Here is a 20,823-nt window from a genome sequence, read left to right on the forward strand (position 1 = left end):
CTTTTTATTAAGCTCGGGTTGTAGTGGACACATGTACTCCGCGCTCTCTTTCTCTGCTGTCACGTTCCTTCTCCGTCTGTCACTGCCAACACATAAAGAGACACAATCACTGTCAGATCCCAGCACACCTGTTCACCCCGCCCCTGCGCCGCCCCGGGAGCTCACTGCGTCACGCCTCCTCTGCAGCTGGCCAAGGACCACACCCACGCCACATCGACTAATCGCAAAAATAATCGGTGACTAGTCGACTATCAAAATAATTGTTTGTGGCAACCCTATCTGGAAGTAAGTTGTTTTTTTTTAAAAAACTAACATTAGCCTACTGCAGCTAGCTTGTTTTAGTTCTGGTAGCTACCTGGATTATGTGTGATTTACTACTATTACTGAAGGCTACTCGTCACCAAGCTAACATTGTTAGCTGGCGTTAGCTGAGGTTAGTTCATAGACAGTTAGACTTGCTGGATAGCATTAACAACCTGCTAGCTGCAAATGTGCACTTCTGAATGCAGTCTATGAACTAACCCCAGCTAATGCCAGCTAGCAATGTTAGCGCGTTTGCGAGTAGCCTTCAGTAATAGTATATTTACGTAGTTGTAAAAAGCATGACAATATTATGTAATCCAAAGTACTTAGAATACATTACTCACACTGAGTAACTTAATAGAATACATTGCAAACAACATTTTGGGGCATGTATCCTGTAATCTGTAGTGGAGTACATTTCAAAAGTAACCTTCCCAACACTGGATATACGTGTGTTAGCATCTCTGCCTCGCTCTTTGTTTACATCATCCTATTCCATCTGACTGTCTTTGCCCCCCTCTGGCATGAGATTCAATTCTTCCTCTTCCTCTTCTTCCAGCGTGCAGTCACTCATTTGGCCCCAAAGTGGAGCCAGTCTGCCCTCTGCTGTCACACCCATTGGCTGAATGATTTGTTCACTGAGTAAGAAACAGCATATACATCATTATAAATGAAAGCCTCTCTTTAACCATACTGTGTGTTCTGCATTATTAACACACTCACCGTGACAGTCTGTTGATCATACTGATGAGGTGACGTGCCTCCTCTTCTTTCTCTTCGTCCGTCATGCCCTCCATTGGATCAGGCTGGTCTGCTTCTACCCGGCCAGTCACCAGGTTAATCTTGGCTTTGGCCTCTCGGTACTCTTCTGTGTCTGAGTCTGAGTCGCTGGAGTACTGGCTGTTACTAGAACTCATTCTACCATTAAGCAGTCCCCGAGCTGCCAACAGCCCTGCAGCATTGCCATATCCAGTATATTTGACAAATCGGCTGACTGTGAAGGGAACACAGAAGAAAGTGTTTCCATATGAAATAATTTCCTACTGTGCAGTGAGTGTTTCCATGTAAGTTTCTGAAATGTGTTTTATCTTTTGTCATATTTATTTATTTATTTTTAATTCACTTTCAATTCTAAAGTGTTCCCTTGTTTTGTGTGTTTGTGTTTGCATTCCTGGCTCCTTTCCAGCCTTGTTAGTATTTCTATTGGTTTTACCTGTGAGTGCCAACAATAAAGCTGCCCTTTGAGCTACTTCCTTTATATTCAGTCCTAAACCTGCCCGTAAGTATGCTTTAATAGGTGTTAATAGGTATTAACAGAAGAGTGGAAGTGATTGAAAAATTAAAGTTATTACAGTTTTCATGGTTTGTTTGTTTGTTTGTTTGTTTGTTTGTTTGTTTGTTTGTTTGTTTGTTTGGTTGGTTGGTTGGTTGGTTGGTTGGTTGGTTGGTTGGTTGGTTGGTTGGTTGTTTGTTTGGTTGTTTGTTTGGTTGGATCAGGATATCAGGGACAAGATTATAGATCTGCACAAGGCTGGAATCGGATACAAGACCATTAGCAAGAAGCTTGGTGAGGAGGTAACAACTGCTGGTGCAATTAAATGGAAATGGGAGAAATATTAAAGACCATCAATTACCCTCAGTCTGGTGCAAGAGCTTGCTCCATGAGAAAGTTGGTGGATTAGACCAAAAGTACAGGGTGGACCATTTATATGGATACACCGTAATAAAATGGGAATGGTTGGTGATATTAAAGTCCTGTTTGTGGCACATTAGTATATATGAGGGGCAAACTCCTCAAGATGGGTGGTGACCATGGTGGCCATTTAGAAGCCGGCCATCTTGGATACAACTTTTGTTTTTTCAATAGGAAGAGGACCATGTGACACATCAAACTTATTGGTAATGTCACAAGAAAAACAATGGTGTGCTTGGTTTCAACGTAACTTTATGCTTTCATGAGTTATTTACAAGTTTCTGACCACTTATAAAATGTGTTCAATGTGCTGCCCATTGTGTTGGATTGTCAATGCAACCCTCTTCTCCCACTCTTCACACACTGATAGCAACACCGCAGGAGAAATGCCAGCACAGGCATCCAGTATCTGTAGTTTCAGGTGCTGCACATCTCGTATCTTCACACCATAGACAATTGCCTTCAGATGACCCCAAAGATAAAAGTCTAAGGGGGTCAGATTGGGAGACCTTGGGGGCGATTCAACTGGCCCACGACGACCAATCCACTTTCCAGGAAACTGTTCATCTAGGAATGCTCGGACCTGGCAACCATAATGTGGTGGTGCACCATCTTGCTGGAAAACCTCAGGGAACGTGCCAGCTTCAGTGCATAAAGAGGGAAACACATCATCATGTAGCAATTTCAAATATCCAGTGGCCTTGAGGTTTCCATTGATGAAGAATGGACCCACTATCGTTGTGCCCCATATACCACACCAAACCATCACTTTTGTTGTTCCCACAGTCTTGGAGGGATCCATCCAATGTGGGTTAGTGTCAGACCAACAGCGGTGGTTTTGTTTGTTAACTTCACCATTCACATAAAAGTTTGCCTCATCACTGAACAAAATCTTCTGCGTGAACTGAGGGTCCTGTTCCAATTTTTGTTTTGCCCATTCTGCAAACTCTGTGCGCCGATCTGGGTCATCCTCGCTGAGATGCTGCAGTAGCTGGAGTTTGTAAGGGTGCCATTTGTGAGTAGCTAATATCTGCCGAAGGGATGTTTGACTGATGCCACTCTCCAGTGACATGCAGCGAGTGCTACGCTGTGGGCTCTTGCTGAATGAAGCTAGGACAGACACTGATGTTTCTTCATTAGTGACAGTTTTCTTGCGTCCACATTTTGGCAAATCCAACACTGAACCAGTTTCACGAAACTTAGCAAGCAGTTTGCTGACTGTAGCATGGGAGATGGGTGGTCTCGTAGGGTGTCTTGCATTGAAATCTGCTGCAATGACCCGGTTACTGCATTCACCAGATATCAACACAATTTCGCGTTCAAGTTCCTCACGTGTTAACCTCTTCGACATGTCAATGGCTGTGAACAAAGAGAAACTTGTAAATAACTCATGAAAGAATAAAGTTACGTTGAAACCAAGCACACCATTGTTTTTCTTGTGACATTACCAATAAGTTTGATGTGTCACATGGTCCTCTTCCTATTGAAAAAACAAAAGTTGTATCCAAGATGGATGACTTCTAAATGGCCACCATGGTCACCACCCATCTCGAGGAAAATGGCCCACCCTGTACTTAAGAGGAGCACCAAGGTCTTAGAGAAGACCTCAAGAAGATGTGGAGGGTGAAGGAAACAGTGGTCCCAGTGGTAATCGGAGCACTTGGAGCTAGGTGAGCGGATCCAGCAGATCCCAGGAACAAGTTTGGAGATCTCTGTCCAGAAGAGCGCAGTCCTAGGAACAGCTAACCTACTGCACAGGACCCTCGGCCTCCCAGGCTTCTGGTAGAGGACACAAGCTTGAAGGATAGACTGCCCGCAGGGGCGAGACAGGAATTAAAGAAAGAAAATATATATATATCACAGTGATAGGCATCCAAGAACAGGTCTCCAGTAAAAAGAGTTAGACATAACCAGGCCCCAGATGTTCAGGTACTCCATGAGCATCTGGCAGCACAAATGACCCAGCTGCTAATGGATGAGACACCCAGAATGGCTAACTGAAGGCCACAGTTCTGTTACCCAAGGACCTCCAGAAGCGACCAGAAGGGACCAAATACCAATAGCCTGCCTCAGTACCACATGGAAGCTCCTGTCGGGCACCATAGAGGCTAAGATGAACAGGCACATGGCTCTCAATACATAAGCATGGCATAGAAAGGGATAGGCAGAAACACCAGAGGGGCCAAACATGAGCTGCTGGTAGACCGAGCAGTCGTCCTAGACTGCAGTACCAGACTGAAATGTGCACTGCCTGGACCGACTACAAGACAGCCTATGACTCAATGGCCCACACATGAATCCCCGCATTTCAACTTTATTTAGTTATTTATTTAATTTTGTACTTTTCCGAGTGTTTTGATATTATTAGGATGATTTAAGTTTAACGAGTTAGTTCTGAGTTCATTCTTGCCACGTCTCTGAGTTTGCCCGTCAGACAATCCAGCACATAACAGCAGGGTGCAAGAAGCTAGCAGGCAGGGCATACATGGAACGCCATAACCAAGTGGCCGGCATAGTGTACAGAAACATCTGTGCCGAATATGGCCTGGAAGTCCTGAGGACAAATGGGTGGTGGAGAATGGTCGAGCTAAGATCCTGTTGGACTTCCAGAAACAGACAGAAAAAAATGGTGATGGCTAACCAACCGGACATAGTGGTGGAAGACAGAAGAAAATGGCCGTAGTGATGGATGTAGCGGTTCAGAATGACAGCAATATCAGGAAGAAGAAACACAAGAAGCTGGAGAAATACCAGGGGCTCTTTTTTTTTTTCCAGAGAAGACACTTTCACCTGCCAACCATTCCATACATAACTGCTTACATCTAATAGTATTGTCTGCTGTTATTGTACTGCTAATTTTAACATTTAACATGTTAACTGAGGCCTGTAAGATCTGAGATGTAGCTCCTCGGTTTTTCTGGAATTTCTCAAAGCTTGTCTGACCTTGGGGTAAATTGGATAGAATGTCAGCTCTTGGGAAGAATAATTCAATTCAATTCAATTTTATTTATATAGCGCCAAATCACAACAACAGTCGCCTCAAGGCGCTTTATATTGTACAGTAGATTGTACAATAAATAATAATAATAATAATCTGCTCTAAGATTACTGCTGATGTTTGTTCTTCTTGGCACTGTGTTAACTCGCACCTGACTGTATAGAGTCCTTTGAAAACTTGACTTTTCCCATCACTACAGTTAGTCTTGCAAACTGCAACTATACCATTTTCTTTGCAGAGCACAAACAGCAGTTCAGCAGCACAATCCTTCACATCTGTGTCAACGTGGGTCATTAGGCGGACCAGCTGGCCTCTGAGGGAGCTGTCCTGCTCAGGTCTGATGGCAACATCCCTCAGTGGAGGTAGGATCTATTCCAAATGTTGAGGTTAGATAAAAAATTGCTGATACAGTTTCCATTTTGTACTTTTTTTTTTCTTTTTTTTTTACCTTTTGCCGTATGTAGTGACGCGTCTCCCTGTGTACCCGAGAACTCTCAGTCAGTAGATTCAGTACAGGTGTTAGTTTCTCCTTCAGCTTTTGGCCCTGTGTACAATTAAACAGCTTACATATGTCACTAAAGATGAATAAAAACTGGGTAACACTATATAATAATATAGTGTTAATAGTGTGATAACACTATTAAGCAATAGTAAGGAATTAGTAAGTAGGGATGGGTATCAAAAACCGGTTCTTGTTGAGAACCGGTTCCCACTGTTTCAATTCCTTGGAATCGTTTGCCATTTTTGCAAACGATTCCCTTATCGATTCCAGTCGCCCCGAATGACGTCACCACGTTGCGGAGCGTCATTTACCTGGCAGGAAACATGGCGGCTCAAAAGTTTGGTTATACTTTACGAGAACGGATGACAACAGGGCAACTTGCAATACTTGCAAAGTAGATATTTCATTTAAGGGAGGAAACACTACGAATATGCAAAAGCATTTGCTCACAAAACACGCGATGACCTGAAATGAATGTCGTGTTTTTAATTCTGGACTCGTGAATCTCAACCCAGCAGCAGCGGTAACGTTTGCACGTCCTCTCCCGTTAATGCGGCAGGTAAATAATCAACAACAGTGCATATTATGTTAGCGTGATCTGCCTTATTACAAACCTGCCATCACTGTGCATTTAGGTGACCATGATGAGACAGAGTCTGGCTCAGATGCTGGCAGTTCTCGCTGCAGTCTACCGGTAGCGTCTCCTTTCAGGCCGGGATAGACGAATGTCACCGAGCAGTGACTCAGTTTGTGGTCAAAGGCTTGCACACATTTGCCACAGCAGATGATTTTCGGTAAGTGAATGCGTTTAATTGTAGGCAGGGACATTACTGGATATTCTTGTGTAATTGCTACAGAATAATTTATGTTATACTTTGTTATTGCTACAGAAGAATATTTATTTTATTATTTTACATTTACAATTTTTGTTTCCTGGGGACCCTGTGACACCCCACTGAAGAGCCGTAGGCTGGATCTCTTAAGATCTCCCTGTTGGGTTTGTAAGGCCATGTAACTCCTAAATTTCTATCTTGTTCAAAGAGAAGATATAAAACAAAGTTCTAAGCTAATCGACCTTAGTGTCCTCCTTTTTTTAAAAAAAGAATCGATAAGAGAATCGAAAAAGAATCGAATCGTTAAACAGAATCGAAACTGGAATCGGAATCGTAAAAATCTTATCAATACCCATCCCTACTAGTAAGTGCTTATCATCACCTCATCATCATTACCTTTATTTATAAAGCACTTTTAAACAACCACAGCTGACACAAAGTGCTGTACAGTGAGAGCAACGACTGACTGACCCCCACATAGAGTGAGTTACAGTCGTCCAGGCAGGAAGAAATAAAAGCATGTATCACCGTTTCAAAGTGCTGCCTCGAAAGAAAGGATTTTACTCCTGCCATTTGCCTTAAATGATAAAAACTGGACTTTACCACTGCTCTGATTTGGTTGTCCAATTTAAAATCACTGTCCAACTTAAAACCAAGGTCGATAACAACAGGTTTAAAATAGACTTCCAGGGGTCCCAAATCAACAGAGGAGGACTCGCAGGAACCACTGGGTCCAAACACCAACACTTCTGTTTTCTTTTCATTTAAATTCATCCTTTATAAAGCATTAGTCCTTCTCAGTGTATCATTTATAAACAGATATAAATGTTTTTTCTTGATTAATAAGCTCATATATAACATGTTCATGTTCAAGTAAATAATTAACAGAGGCACATTTATATATATACAATGATTAATGACATGAGCTCATTGTTGTTCAGTGTGTTAATAGATGTTTTATAAATATTATCTATAAAAAAATATGTAGTTGTTAGGTTAGTATTTTGTGTGACCTCATGTAAAGTGAGGACTATTTTTGGCTTATTTTTAAATGAAAATGAAAGTACCTCAAGATTCAAACAAGTCTCAGCTGTCTTCACAACACAAAATGACACAGACAAAGCACAAAGAGATACAAATTATACAAATATATATTGCCAGATGCAAACGTGACCCACCTGAGGTTTGCAGAATACTGAAATGTAGAAAGGACCAGAGTCTGAATCAGTTTGTAAGAGGTGTTTAAGAGAGAAAGCTACACTGAGCTGGAGCCGCAGCAGTGAAACTTAAATATACTACAACTTGTTCATTTAAGCTAAAATAGGAATAAGGTTATTACAAATCAGTAGTGAAAATTTGACAGAGTTTCACAAACAGGTGTAAAAACCATAAACAAAGCGTTCATCTTATTAAACTGATAATGCAGGAAAATGTCTCTGGGATGTTTAAGAGTTCATTCCTGAGGTTCAACGTTCCTCTGGTTCGTGTTTTGTTAGCTAGTTTTAGTCAAGTCAGCGTCAGGTTCAGTTCCAAAGTGCTCCTGAATTAAGCAGAATAGTTAGGGTGTCTGAGCTCAGCTTAAATGAAAGAAGTAGTGGATGGTCTCTGTCTCGTTCTTCTCGGGGTAAGGATGTGATCAAGTTAAGAGGTGGTTCTCCATCATCAAGGAGAATTATCTGTGTCATGAGAATGTAATGGAAACTACTTTAATGACATTTGGACTTGTTTGTGAAGCTCTGTCAGTTACTCACTACTGATTTTGATAACTTTATTCATATTTTATTTTAAATGAATAAACTTCAGTATATTGAAGTTAAGCTACTTCTAGCTACGTCGCTTCAACTGCTTAGTGTATCTTTGTCACTTAAACCACTCTTAAAAACTCTGGTTCAGCTGTATTACCTCAGATTATAGTGGATTATGTTTGAATCTGCAAATAAATATTTGTTTATTCTTTATCTCTTCATTTTTCTGTTATGAAGATGAGCTGATACTTATTCAAGTCTTGAGTTACTTTTATTTTATTTATAAATGCTTTATAAGGCAAAAGCATTCCTCACTTTAGATGAGGTCACACCAAATATCTACCTAACAGCTACTAACTGTCTGAAGTAACTGTGAAGTACACTATAGAGATGTCCAAATTCATAGTTTCATGGTCCCCATGTCTCTCTGGCTGGCTCACGCTGGCTACGGGTTTTGTTGTTGTTTTTTATGCCTTTTCTCCTCCTCTCTGCCTGGGTGGAGCTCGTTACGGGCTCTCGTTCTTTGCCCACGCACCTGTGTGATTGTCTCCACCTGCTGCTGATCTGGCTGATTTCCCCAGCTGCTATTTAAGGCAGTGGCACAGAGCAGCTCACCGCTGGAACGTTGAACCTCCTGAGTTCGTGCTCTCGGCATTCTCAAAAGATTTCCCTGTGTGTATGTTGCTGTGTAACTAACAGTGAATTCTGTGTGTAGATATCCCCCTTCTGGACCAAATCACGGACCCTTCCTGGGTGTGGCGGCATGAGTGGAGTTTTGGAGCGAGTGCGGCTGAAGAGGAGTGAGTGTGTGCGGAGGAGCTGTGGCGGTGACTGTGCAGAAGAGGAAACGTGTGTGTGGATTACCCCCTCTCTCCCCTGGAGCCCTGGTCCCCCCTCCCAGCTCACTGTGTATATATATATATATATATATATATATATATGGTAGGCCGGAAATGTGAAATTAGACGGTCTAGCCTTCAGATCTGCGTCACCAGCTGTCTCGTTGGAGTTTAATAAACTCGGACGTCTGCTCCTTGCTATCTAAAATATAACAGGACACTGGAGTAAACTCTCGACCATTTCACACTTCTGTTTAATCAGTTTTCTGTTTGACGTTTATTCAGCTGTGTGAAAACTACAACTTTAATCTCAGCCAAACTGATTTACTCAGGAACAAATAAAACACTGAAAAAAGCCAAACAATAACATTTTTAAGTTATCTGAGTGACTTACAGCGGCTTGCAAAAGTATTTTGCCCCCTTGAACTTTCCCACATTTTATCACATTACAGCCACAAACATGAATCAATGTTATTGGAATTCCAGGTGAAAGACCAACACAAAGTGGTGCACACGTGAGAAGTGGAACGAAAATCAGACATGATTCCAAACATTTTTACAAATAAATAACTGCAAAGTGGGGTGTGCGTAATTATTCAGCCCCCTGAGTCAATACTTTGTAGAACCACCTTTTGCTGCAGTTCCAGCTGCCAGACTTTTAGGGTCTGTCTCTACCAGCTTTGCACATCTACAGACTGAAATCTTTGCTCATTCTTCTTTGCAAAACAGCTCCAGCTCAGTCAGATTAGATGGGCAGCGTTTGTGAACAGCAGTTTTCAGATCTTGCCACAGATTCTGGATTGGATTCAGATCTGGACTTTGACTGGGCCGTTCTAACACATGGATATGTTTTGTTTTAAACCATCCCATTGTTGCCCTGGCTTTATGTTTAGGGTCGTTGTCCTGCTGGAAGGTGAACCTCCGCCCCAGTCTCAAGTCTTTTGCAGACTCCAAGAGGTTTTCTTCCAAGACTGCTCTGTATTTGGCTCCATCCATCTTCCCATCAACTCTGACCAGCTTCCCTGTCCCTGCTGAACAGAAGCCCCCCCCAGAGCATGATGCTGCCACCACCATATCTGACAGTGGGGATGGTGTGTTCAGAGTGATATGCAGTGTAATTTTTCCGCCACACATAGCGTTTTGCATTTTGGCCAAAAAGTTCCATGTTGGTCTCGTCTGACCAGAGCAGCTTCTTCCACATGTTTGCTGTGTCCCCCACATGGCTTGTGGCAAACTGCAAACGGGACTTCTTATGGTTTCCTGTTAACAATGGCTTTCTTCTTGCCACTCTTCCATAAAGGCCAACTTTGTGCAGTGCACGACTAATAGTTGTCCTATGGACAGATCCCCCCACCTGAGCTGTAGATCTCTGCAGCTCGTCCAGAGTCACCATGGGCCCCTTGGCTGCATTTCTGATCAGCGCTCTCCTTGTTGGGCCTGTGAGTTTAGGTGGACGGCCTTGTCTTGGTAGGTTTACAGTTGTGCCATACTCCTTCCATTTCTGAATGATGGCTTGAACAGTGCTCCGTGGGATGTTCAAGGCTTGGGAAATCTTTTTGTAGCCTAAGCCTGCTTTAAATGTCTCAATAACTTTATCCCTGACCTGTCTGCTGTGTTCTTTGGACTTCATGGTGTTGTTGCTCCCAATATTCTCTCAGACAACCTCTGAGGCCGTCACAGAGCAGCTGTATTTGTACTGACATTAGATTACACACAGGTGCACTCTGTTTAGTCATTAGCACTCATCAGGCAACGTCTATGTGCAACTGACTGCACTCAGACCAAAGGGGGCTGAATAATTACACACATCCCACTTTGCAGTTATTTATTTGTAAAAAATGTTTGGAGTCATGTCTGATTTTCGTTCCACTTCTCACGTGTGCACCACTTTGTGTTGGTCTTTCATGTGGAATTCCAATAAAATGGATTCATGTTTGTGGCTGTAATGTGACAAAATGTGGGAAAGTTCAAGGGGGCAAAATACTTTTGCAAGTCACTGTAAATATCATTTTTAACCTGAGTAGCGAAAGACCAGGGGGGCTTTTAAAACGATGTGCAGGGAGTTCGCTGTTCTCACCCCAGCTAGCTATCGAGCTGGTGGGTAACAGACGTCTCCGAAAATGTGGGAGCACTTTTGCAAATATGTGATATCTTGATAAACCGAGCAGATATTTGAAGTTTACACGGCTGCTTTCTCACCTGAAAATATCTTTAAAGTTTATTTTGTGACCCAGAAAGATTAATAACAGTAATATTAAAACTTAGTAGTGGCCTCCATTGTTGGAAACCGGAACTGGCTGGGCCACGCTATGAATTCCTCAAGGTGGTGTCGGAGAGGCGGATGCTGTCCAAGATAAAGACAATGTTGGATAACACCTCCCACCCACTCCATGACATGTTGGTCAGTCACAGGAGCTCGTTCAGTGAGAGACTGAGATTACCGAAAAGCACCACTGAACGACACAGGAAATCATTCCTGCCTGTGGCTCCCTGTACAACGCATCCACTTAACACACTGTTTGCTGCTACAACTACACATGTTTCTTTTCCAAATATTTATTTATAAGTGACTTATGTATGTATGTATGTATATTTATGTATATATTGTACTATTCTTAGTTAGCGTATTGTCTGTCTTGTCTTAATGTTGGTTTAAAATGGAGCACTGTAACAAAAAATAATTTCCCCCAGGGATCAATAAAGTATTCTGATTCTGATTCTGATTCTGATTCTGATATGGTGGGACACGAAGGACACACCCGACCCATCCTTCAAATTCGGGGAATAGGAGGGCACATTAGTCGGCTGCATTCGGAGGAGTCTACGAATTTTGGACAGCCTTCGTCGTGTCGCTGTGACATGCGGCCTCAGGAGGATGCGGCCCATGAATTTGGACACCCACTATGAAAGGAGTATTTATAAAACTCAAAAGCACTGAGGTCATATCTTAGTCATTCTATATATATATATTTGCATTTAAATACTTTAATTATTTACTTAGACTTTATAAATGATGGCATTAACATGTTATATGTTAATGCCATCATCGCTTACTTTATTTGGTAAAGTAAGAGATCCAATTTGGATCGGTTAGTTACTTTTTATTATCTATTAAATAAATAAGCAATATAATCTGTCAATAACCACTGTAACCATAACCATGCTATAGGGATGACATCATTCTGATGAAATAATGAAAATCCTTCACTGTCAAGCTGTTGTAGGCAAACAAAAGATTCCTTGCAGGTGTAATACAAGGAGATAAAGCTTCTTCTTTTCAGAATCATTTTATTTTAAAGTCAGTGAAGTAGATATTTTGTGTATCACGAAAAATACCTACTTTGCATAATGGTTCAACCATTCTGTATTTAGGTTTTAGTAGATGATAAGAATTCTGGTAAGCCATCGTTTCTATAATCCTCGGTTATAGAAAAGAAGGCTTTCCTGGTATGGTTTAGTTAAGGTTTAATTATTTGTTACTTCAGGAAATCTTAAAGTTGATCCTGATTTTTCATTTTCATCTGTAAAGCTCATCAGACAAAACATACCAGCACTGATATCCGTATCAGTCATGTTGTCAAACTAACCTATGCAGTCACAACATGTGTTTCCTTCACCACATATTCACTTGCCCTGTTTAGCCGTCTGTTCATAAAGAGCAACAATTTGTGGACACAGTCCATGTTGACCCCCTCGCACTTATGGGATGCTTGGTCCACCTGGACAGACACCAGGACATCCAGACATGTCAGTGGCAATGCTGACAGGACATTCACCGTGTGCCTGTGGACAGAAGTCATAACACTTTTTAGATCAACTGTAAGAATGTCATCTAGGTTATCAATAATCACTCCAGTATCTATTATTTTAGCCAAAACCGTCTAAAGCTTCAGAAATACTAGTCTGACCCTTGGAGTTCTTCTAATGTGTCTTCTCCTTCACATGACAGGAGCAGGCAATGGCGCAGCACAGCCACTAGGTGTCGATACAGGGCAGCATCTTCCTAAAACAGTTAAACATCTATAAGATGCAAAGTTTATAACAACTGGGCATTGGTCACACCTCCTCCTCTCTGAACCTGAAGCATGTGCATCATTTTTTCTATGTGCTAATCTAATGTTTTTTAATTGGAAAAAAAATGTTTCCTGCAATGAATTTGTTAATATACTTTTATTATATCTTCCTTTTCCACTGGATTTACAGATAATATAGGACTGAAAATATTTCTTTTGTTTTTAGCAGGATTTATGTTTTTTCTGATTTTCCCTTCTGATGACTAAACCAGGGGTAACAGACCTAGAGCAGCAAGGCTTACTGCTAAATGGCACAGATGTCAAAATGCCCAAAGTTACAGTGAGATCGTTTGGGGAACATTCTCAAATTTACTTTCACATTTGCTCTTAATATTTATATACTTTATTTATTTCAGACAGGTTTAGTCTATGTGATAAACAAGAAGAAAAATGTATATTGAATTTGTAAAGGCCAACAGTTTCAAAGGGAACCATAGAGGCAGAGTAGCAACACCTTTGTATTTTCTGTTTGTCAGATATAGACGGCTTAAACAGAGTTTACTTGCCATAGTTAACACACTGTATGCTTTTGTTGCCTCTGCAAGAACTTTGAATAAACAACCCTGATAATGTGAAAGTGGCATCATCAGGCTTCAGCGTAGGACAAGAAATTTCTATCTAAAGCCTGTTATAAGTTTTTTCGATGGCTGAAGCACAAATCACACAGCAGAAACGTAATTCTCACCACTCTAAATGCAGTTCTCAAATCAGTAACACATTTCCACACACGCTTCACTACCAAAGACATTTTCACTGTGTTGATGCACCTCTCACTTAAATCTCACAACACATTAAAACTGCAGTGTGAGATATGTAACTGAAGCCATACCGGCTTAACAAGGTCGGCGTCAGGTGTTGAAGGACCAGAACACTCTGACTATATTCTCAGATTGTGCATATTTCTCTGTTTCCTGATCCATATAGTTTCACAAGCATCAATTTTGTAAAGTTTTAAATAAATCCTTCACATTTCTTTTTTTCTGAACAATTTTTAACCCACATTAGCACTATTTTCAAAGTCAGTGAGGCTTTAATAAAAGGAAAAAGCAACTCAGTATCAACGTCCTGAAATGGTGGTAAAAAGTTTTACACAAGGTTGAAATGATTGACTGACTTTACACATTTTGACATATGTGAAAAAGATCTTGATTTTTTTGGTTGTCTTTGCACAGATGAGTCTGCATTAGGAAAAATGCCTGAACTGTTGTAAAATTTGTATAAAGAGTGGTGAGAATTACATTCCTGCTGAGGACAAATCGATCAAGAACAACTGCAAAGAGTAGATGTGTAATACTCCGGAAATATATATAAATAAGCTCAATGAAAGATTACTGAATACATTACAGGAAGGCAGAGTTGAGGCAGAGTTGACAGACTGAGGAACAAGGCTGGAGATTTGGGGCGTGTCCTGCCTGGGCTCAACTTATGTTGAACTGCTGATCAGTTAACTATGATTCAGTTGCAGCCTGTTGCCTTGGTCTACCTCCCTGACCAAACTGAAGCTCTGCTACTGGACGTTCAAAGCTTATTTATCAGTGACGGCAAAAGAAAAGGATACAACACGTGCCCCTGCCCAACTTATTTTTTTGGCATGGCTTTCAATTAAAGCTTTGAGTGATTTGCAAATCAACTAACAGCAACGTAAATGGCAGCAATAATAATGTATTACACATTTTTTAAAATCCCATTAAGAGACAAAACCTAGACATTGGTCACCTCTGAAAAAAAATATAGGATTATCTTAAAGTGGACACGGTATTGTAAACAAAATAATTTAGTGATAATACCTGAACAAACATTCAGATGTTAGCAATATGATGTTAGTTTCTTTGATTTAGTTATTAAGCTCCAGCTAAATTGGAGGAATCCCCCAGCTAATCACCTCATCAGGCTCCTGCCTGTGGAACATGTGAGTGATGTTGAAGAGTGTCTTGAGGATCTCAATGACCTTCTGGGACACCTCCATGGAAATGGGAGGTTGTTTACTGTCGGTAAGCACCTCATATTCCACACCCCAGCTCACAGCCAGGCACTGCTCCAAGGCTTTGGTCAGCACTGACACTCCCCGCTCCTGACAAGAACAAACAAACCACTGAGCTTTAAGGCAGATGTGAAGCACGGTTCTTTGACACTCTTGATTTCAGGAGACCAGAAAACATGCATGTTTGTCCTGATCAGCATATAAGGCCTATAAGGGCTTGGAGGTGGTGTGACTGTCTGTTTGTCTAATAGGCTTTGTAGGTTTAGTTATGATGAAGAAATACTTAATCAAATCTTAATTTTATTATTCCTAAGATTTTAATGTGACAACAATCTACAGTCAGCTGACATCCACTGCTCTGTCACTCTATTGTGAAATGATATCTAAATAAAATGCTAAAGTTTTGGTCCACTTTCAGTATAACTGGAATATTAAATGGCTCCTGTAAATAACAGTATCATATCTAACAATGTCATAGGACATTTTGAGAGACTTCATGTGTTTGAAGCAATCATGGTCACTTTAGATTGTCCAACATGAAAAGCCTGTCACAGATGTCCTTTGTCAACTCATAGCTTGTTGCTCATAAATGAATACCATACACACCCAGGATAAAGAAAGTGTGACTGCATTTAGTTTCTCAAGATCACCTTTTTTATTGCTAGAAAGCAATGATACCATGTAATTCCATCCTTGATAGGTTAGAAATCATTTACCTGTTGCAGCTGCAGCCTGAGTTCAGGTCTCAGGGCTGTGAGTAAGAAGAGTAGCCTCAGCTTGTAAAAGTGGCAGCTGAGTGGCACTTTACTCCAGATCTCCTCCTTCAGACTCTCCCACAAACCTTGCAATAGCCTTTCATGAATATAGGAATCACATTTTCAGGCAAGCAGTTGAGCTGATTAGCGTCACATCCTTGTATATAAAGAATAAACAGTATTTGAATATAACTAGAAAAAATAGTTGCAAAGATTGTAAATGATTTAGGAGAAAATAAGTGACAGCCAAGAATGGTTTTCATATGAGTATTTTGACATTGCATCCTGTAAGATGTCTCAAATGTATCATTCTGATGTTTTTGTTTGCCTTCATTTGACATTTTTATTGAGACTTTATTGCCAATCGTTTTCTTAGCAGAGAATGAAACTTGTAGCTTGGAAGGCAACTTTACGACCAAGTCGACACATTTTTAAAAATGTCACCTTAGTGCACTGGCTCTCTCCTGTGCCCGGGGGCTGTTGTAGATGACATTACACAAGACTTTCAAGGCTTCCTTCCTGCACACCTCTCCATCCTCCTCTTGTTCCTCACTGTTATCTTGTTGGGTGTCTTTTTTGCCACGGGAGAGCGCCACATGCACTCCATCATGTTTCTGCTGATAGCAGTGATTCACTGAACCACGTGTGGCTGGAGAGACAGCTCCTTCAGCAAGAACAGAAAATGAAACCACAGAGCACCCAGACGGGGCAGTGCCGGCTTCTGCACCCTGCTCACAACTACTCACAGCTCTAATATGGGTTGTGCTGCATGATCTGCCCACGTCACCTTCAGCTTCCTGATTTTCTTGCTGTAGGCATGTCTGTGGTATGGCGATGCCTCCCATGTGTGCTAATGTGAGAAGGGCACTATCAGTGACCATGTGCCCCAGGGCCCTACGGTCACGGGACAGGATACGCAGTGTATGCAGGCAAACCCGTAAAACCGCCGGCTGTAGCTGACTACCAATGAAGCACAACAGGGCTGCAGACAGATCCTGAAAAAGTAGTCGGGGGGGAGATGTTACAGTGAAGAAGGGTTAGAATGACGAACTGCAAGGAGAAAAGACAAAGAATGCAAAATGTGCAAATACAGGGATGAGTGTGGCAGACTTGTGTTAGCATACACAGGGACATGTAGCCATAAGAGTAGACACACAGGGGTATATAATCACTGGCCTACCTGCCGGAGCAGAAGCTCTGCATTCTCATCATCTGAGTCAATGTCAGAGTCGGAAGCAGGAGCACAGTCCCTGAATTTTTTCTTCCTGAACTAATTACCCAAGAGAGAGAGAGATAGCACGAATCACTGCAAAGTCTGTTTAATGCAACACAAGAAGCTCAGCATGTTTATAGTTTGAACATTCATTCAGGCTTCATCTGAGATTCACTGCTGAGGGAGCAGTGCTGACTGAGTGATGATTATGACATGGCTGCATGATAATAAAGACAAGTACACATGACCACTTTTTTAGTCATGCTGTATTTGGATATTTACATCCTCTTCACTTTATATCCTGCAGCACTTGCACTACAGTACTACACTAAAGTTATAATACCAAAAAGCACTGAAGTACTTAAGACAAATACCACATCCTTTTATTGTGGTAGTTGTATGTAAGTTTAGTGGTTTCACTGAAAACTACAAGATCATTTAAGCAAATATCTCGATGACATTAATTCGCAGCGTACGGAGAGTGTAGAGGAAAAAGAATAGTTTGTGTAGCTCTAGCATGTCTGTACAGTGAAGGTCAGCGCTGCTAATGCTTAGTCATGAGGTGTTCAAGCAGCTTTGAGAACATGCTGCTCTAAATATAATTAGCAATCGCTTTTGGAACTCACATGCACACACTGGTATTATTTTGGATTACTGTTATACTGAGTCAGCACTCGCTCACTCACTCTCTCTGTCTCTCTATCTAATTATAATTAACTTTAAAGGTGCTTTATTCACACAAGAGTTCCTAAAAACAATATTGTCAAAACGTCAAAATATAATTTTTTTAATAAATGTTAAAGGTATGTTGATATATACTCGTGTGGTAGTAGTATACTAGTGACGTATAATACAGTGCTGTTCTAAGCTTGATCGGGTGTGTTTGAAAGGAGCCAGTTAGTGTCGGCACCAGCTGATATACAGGACGCCTTTGGGGGAAAGCAAGGAGGCTGGATTTAAGGTGATTTTAAAAAATGAAGTGCTTTCTTTTGAACTATCATTATCAGTGGGTATATGCCTGGTTGGTGGTTTGCACTGTGCATACTGCATGTAGAGGGAACCCCATGATCGGCTACCATACAGTGCAATGGCCAATATATTTTAATTGGAATTTGGAAGTCAGAAACTCCTTGTATCTAGATAAAGAAATCAGTTTGTTTGCGTCCAGTTTTAAGATCACACCAACATGCATATCCTATCAATTTTCTATCTAGTGTACATGTTTGCTAATTTAAAAAAATCAATGCCCCAAACCTCTTCCAGTTGTTGCTGCTGCAGCCAGATAGTCCATGAACAGTGACAGAAATACATGTAAAAAGTAGAATTGATATTTAAGCATTAGAAACAGATGAAGACTGAGGTGGAGGAGGACAGCAGAATCAGCACAGATGAGCTGGAAAGAAATTCATTTGAGATGGGACTGTTAATCATTCAGGTTCAAATTTTACCTTTATTAACTGCAGTTCATAAAAATTGAGGGCTGCTAAAACGTGAGGATGAAAAACAAAATGAAAATAATAAAGAGGAACTTTGTCAAAGGGTACGCAACAGACCAGAATTCCCAGCAGTTAATAGTCTGGTTTTTTCCCTTTTCTTGTTTTTTAGTTTGGCAGCAGAACCCCTCACAGAAGCAGCAAGAGAAATTCAAGCAAACTGAAAATCAGCAGAAATAATCCAAGAAGACTTTTTTTGTCTATTCCAGATCATCTAACGTATTCCTGAGCCTCTGTTTGTTGGTGGGTTGGGATAATCACTGAGCACTTGGAAAATCATGTGCTATGAAGATAGGAAAACTTTTCTAAAAACAAATAGCAAAGAATCAGAATACTCCAGTGACTGCTATAAGCATGCTTTATAATATACATTTAGAGATCACGCTAAGAGTCAAAACACAACTGACAGGGTGCTGACATGAGAGTGGCTGAAGGCTATGGCAAAGGAAATATAGACGAAAAGAATGAAACTACTGGAGAGAAGCACACAGAGCTGACCTTTTGCCTCTCCTGTGCCTCAGTGTTGAAAAAGAAGCACTCTGCATACTGTGGAGAAATGAAAGAACACAAGCAGTTAGGAAAACGGAGAAAAGCCAGATCACAGATTTGCACTGACAAAGTGTCCTAGAATATAGGAACATCAGTCAAACTGCGATTTGATAATGGCAGTGCCAATTTAATTTCAGAAAAACAATATTTTAAGGATACTCGTTTTTCATATCATTTCTTATTCATTCATATTCATTTTTTTCTTTCTTTTTTCAGAGAATAGCAGGTTCACAACATAGATATATATATAGATAATACATATTTTTAATAATGACATACACTCTTAAAAGAGCAACTGGAAAAACTGTTTTTTGTCAAAGGTTGAATGATTGAACCAGAATTCCTTCAGCAATGCAGCATCATACAGGTGGATCCTGCTGGAGGCAGAGCAAAAATAGGGACTAAGGTGTTGGCTCTGGCTCAAAGACCGGAGCTGGCGAGGCCACTCAGACCAACACGGGCACCATGACAGGAACTAGAGGGGTCAGCTCTGGTTCTGGACTAGCCAGGCCAAGAAAACTAGCTGCTGTGACAATCAACACTGACTCAGTCTCTGGGAAAACCGCTAGAAGCCACCAGATTCTAAATTTGTGCAACGTCCAATTTATAATGCTAATTAATTGTGTCTAATATATTAATGCAAAGTCACTTTTAAATAAGAAGAAACCTGATTTTTTTGCTGAAGTGCTGTAATGATTATATGATGATAAGTAATATTTAAAATTTTTAGCTTACAGTGTCGAAGGCACAGAAAAACTGTTTCCATTGTTGCATAAATAAATACTTCTATAGCAACACAGTAATTGTAACAGAGAATAGTGACCTGTGTGTTGTAGCTGTTGAGCAGAAGCTGCACGCTGTCCTGGTCTCTGCGGACGATGCTCTCAATAATTCTCTCTATGTCTGGAACCATGCTTCAAGCCTCAGCACAAAACAGGATGAAATCAAAGCCAAATGCAAATACAACTAAAAGACGATCAGACAGGACAGAAATTTATCACCAAAAATAAGTTTCAAATAAAAAGTTTTAACTAAGTATTTTAATGAACTTTGATAATGAACTAACTTCATTCAAATATGATCTGAGATAAAGTACAATCATTAAAGCACATGTCAAATTTGACAGAACAATATCTAATAAAAAATTCAGTGCTTGTATAAATACATTTGCACGATAACCATATACTGGATTTTTTTTGTTGTTGTATCTATGAAGTGCTGAACAACACTGAAGTTTCCTCTGAGTTTTACAACAGTAACCCAGACATCTTTCACTCACCTGCTGGTGTAATAAAGAGAAGGACACACAACCACTGGCAGCTTCTTATCACCGAAGAAACCTTTGAAGCAGCTAATCTTCTTTCTCTTCTCTCTGTCCTAGCCCCACCCCTAATTTCTATAAGCTTTGGATTTACAGCACTACAACCACACAGCACACTGATGAACTGTGTCATTCTCTCTCTACTGCACACTTACACCCCACAGTTCGGTCTTCCCATGAGTGCTTGATTCGGTCGGTGTTCCCAAAAAGGTTTGCCATATCCTTTTCTCTCACTGACCTGGAGCTTTGTCAGTATTCATTTGCATATTGTGGACTGCTTAGGTTTAATGTCCTTGTGTATCATGTTTAGAGAAACAGATTACAAAATAATCCTTACTAGGACTCTATGCTGAATTGGATTTGCATCACACGATTCCTGCTTGAGATACAAAGTTCCTGAGAGGAAGATAAATAAACTGTACTCCACCCCATGCTTTCGAATGTCTGATGGATGAACTATTGTTAGAGCTCTCAACAAAGAGAAAGGCTAAATTACAGAAAAAGAAGGAACACTGCTGCCTTGTA

The 20,823-nt window shown here is 40.8% G+C and overlaps 2 protein-coding genes across 2 annotated transcripts in view; one reads left to right on the top strand and one right to left on the bottom strand.

Moving 5' to 3' along the window:
* Positions 1 to 9,326, top strand: part of LOC146670722 (protein NLRC3-like) — a 261,535-nt gene extending 252,209 nt beyond the window's left edge. The window contains exon 10 of the mRNA XM_085402788.1: positions 9,310 to 9,326. The gene's annotated coding sequence lies outside the window, so the exon portion shown is untranslated. The remainder of the gene's footprint in view (positions 1 to 9,309) is intronic.
* LOC146670731 (chaperone Ric-8A) lies at positions 220 to 20,800 on the bottom strand. The gene is made up of 13 exons (XM_085402807.1): positions 19,801 to 20,800; positions 18,927 to 18,974; positions 18,190 to 18,207; positions 16,903 to 16,992; positions 16,167 to 16,717; positions 15,684 to 15,819; positions 14,869 to 15,057; positions 12,822 to 12,916; positions 12,546 to 12,696; positions 5,443 to 5,538; positions 5,219 to 5,363; positions 1,027 to 1,297; positions 220 to 941 (listed from the first exon to the last, which is right to left on the bottom strand). The coding sequence occupies exons 1-13, from the start codon at positions 19,888 to 19,890 to the stop codon at positions 794 to 796; spliced, it is 2,028 nt and encodes a 675-aa protein (XP_085258933.1). The 5' UTR covers positions 19,891 to 20,800; the 3' UTR covers positions 220 to 793.
* Between the last annotated feature and the right edge of the window lie 23 nt (positions 20,801 to 20,823).

This window comes from Rhamphochromis longiceps, linkage group LG4 (assembly GCF_057381845.1).
Source record: "Rhamphochromis longiceps isolate RC_006_pf linkage group LG4, R_longiceps_female_GT1.1, whole genome shotgun sequence".
Taxonomy (NCBI): Eukaryota; Metazoa; Chordata; class Actinopteri; order Cichliformes; family Cichlidae; genus Rhamphochromis; species Rhamphochromis longiceps.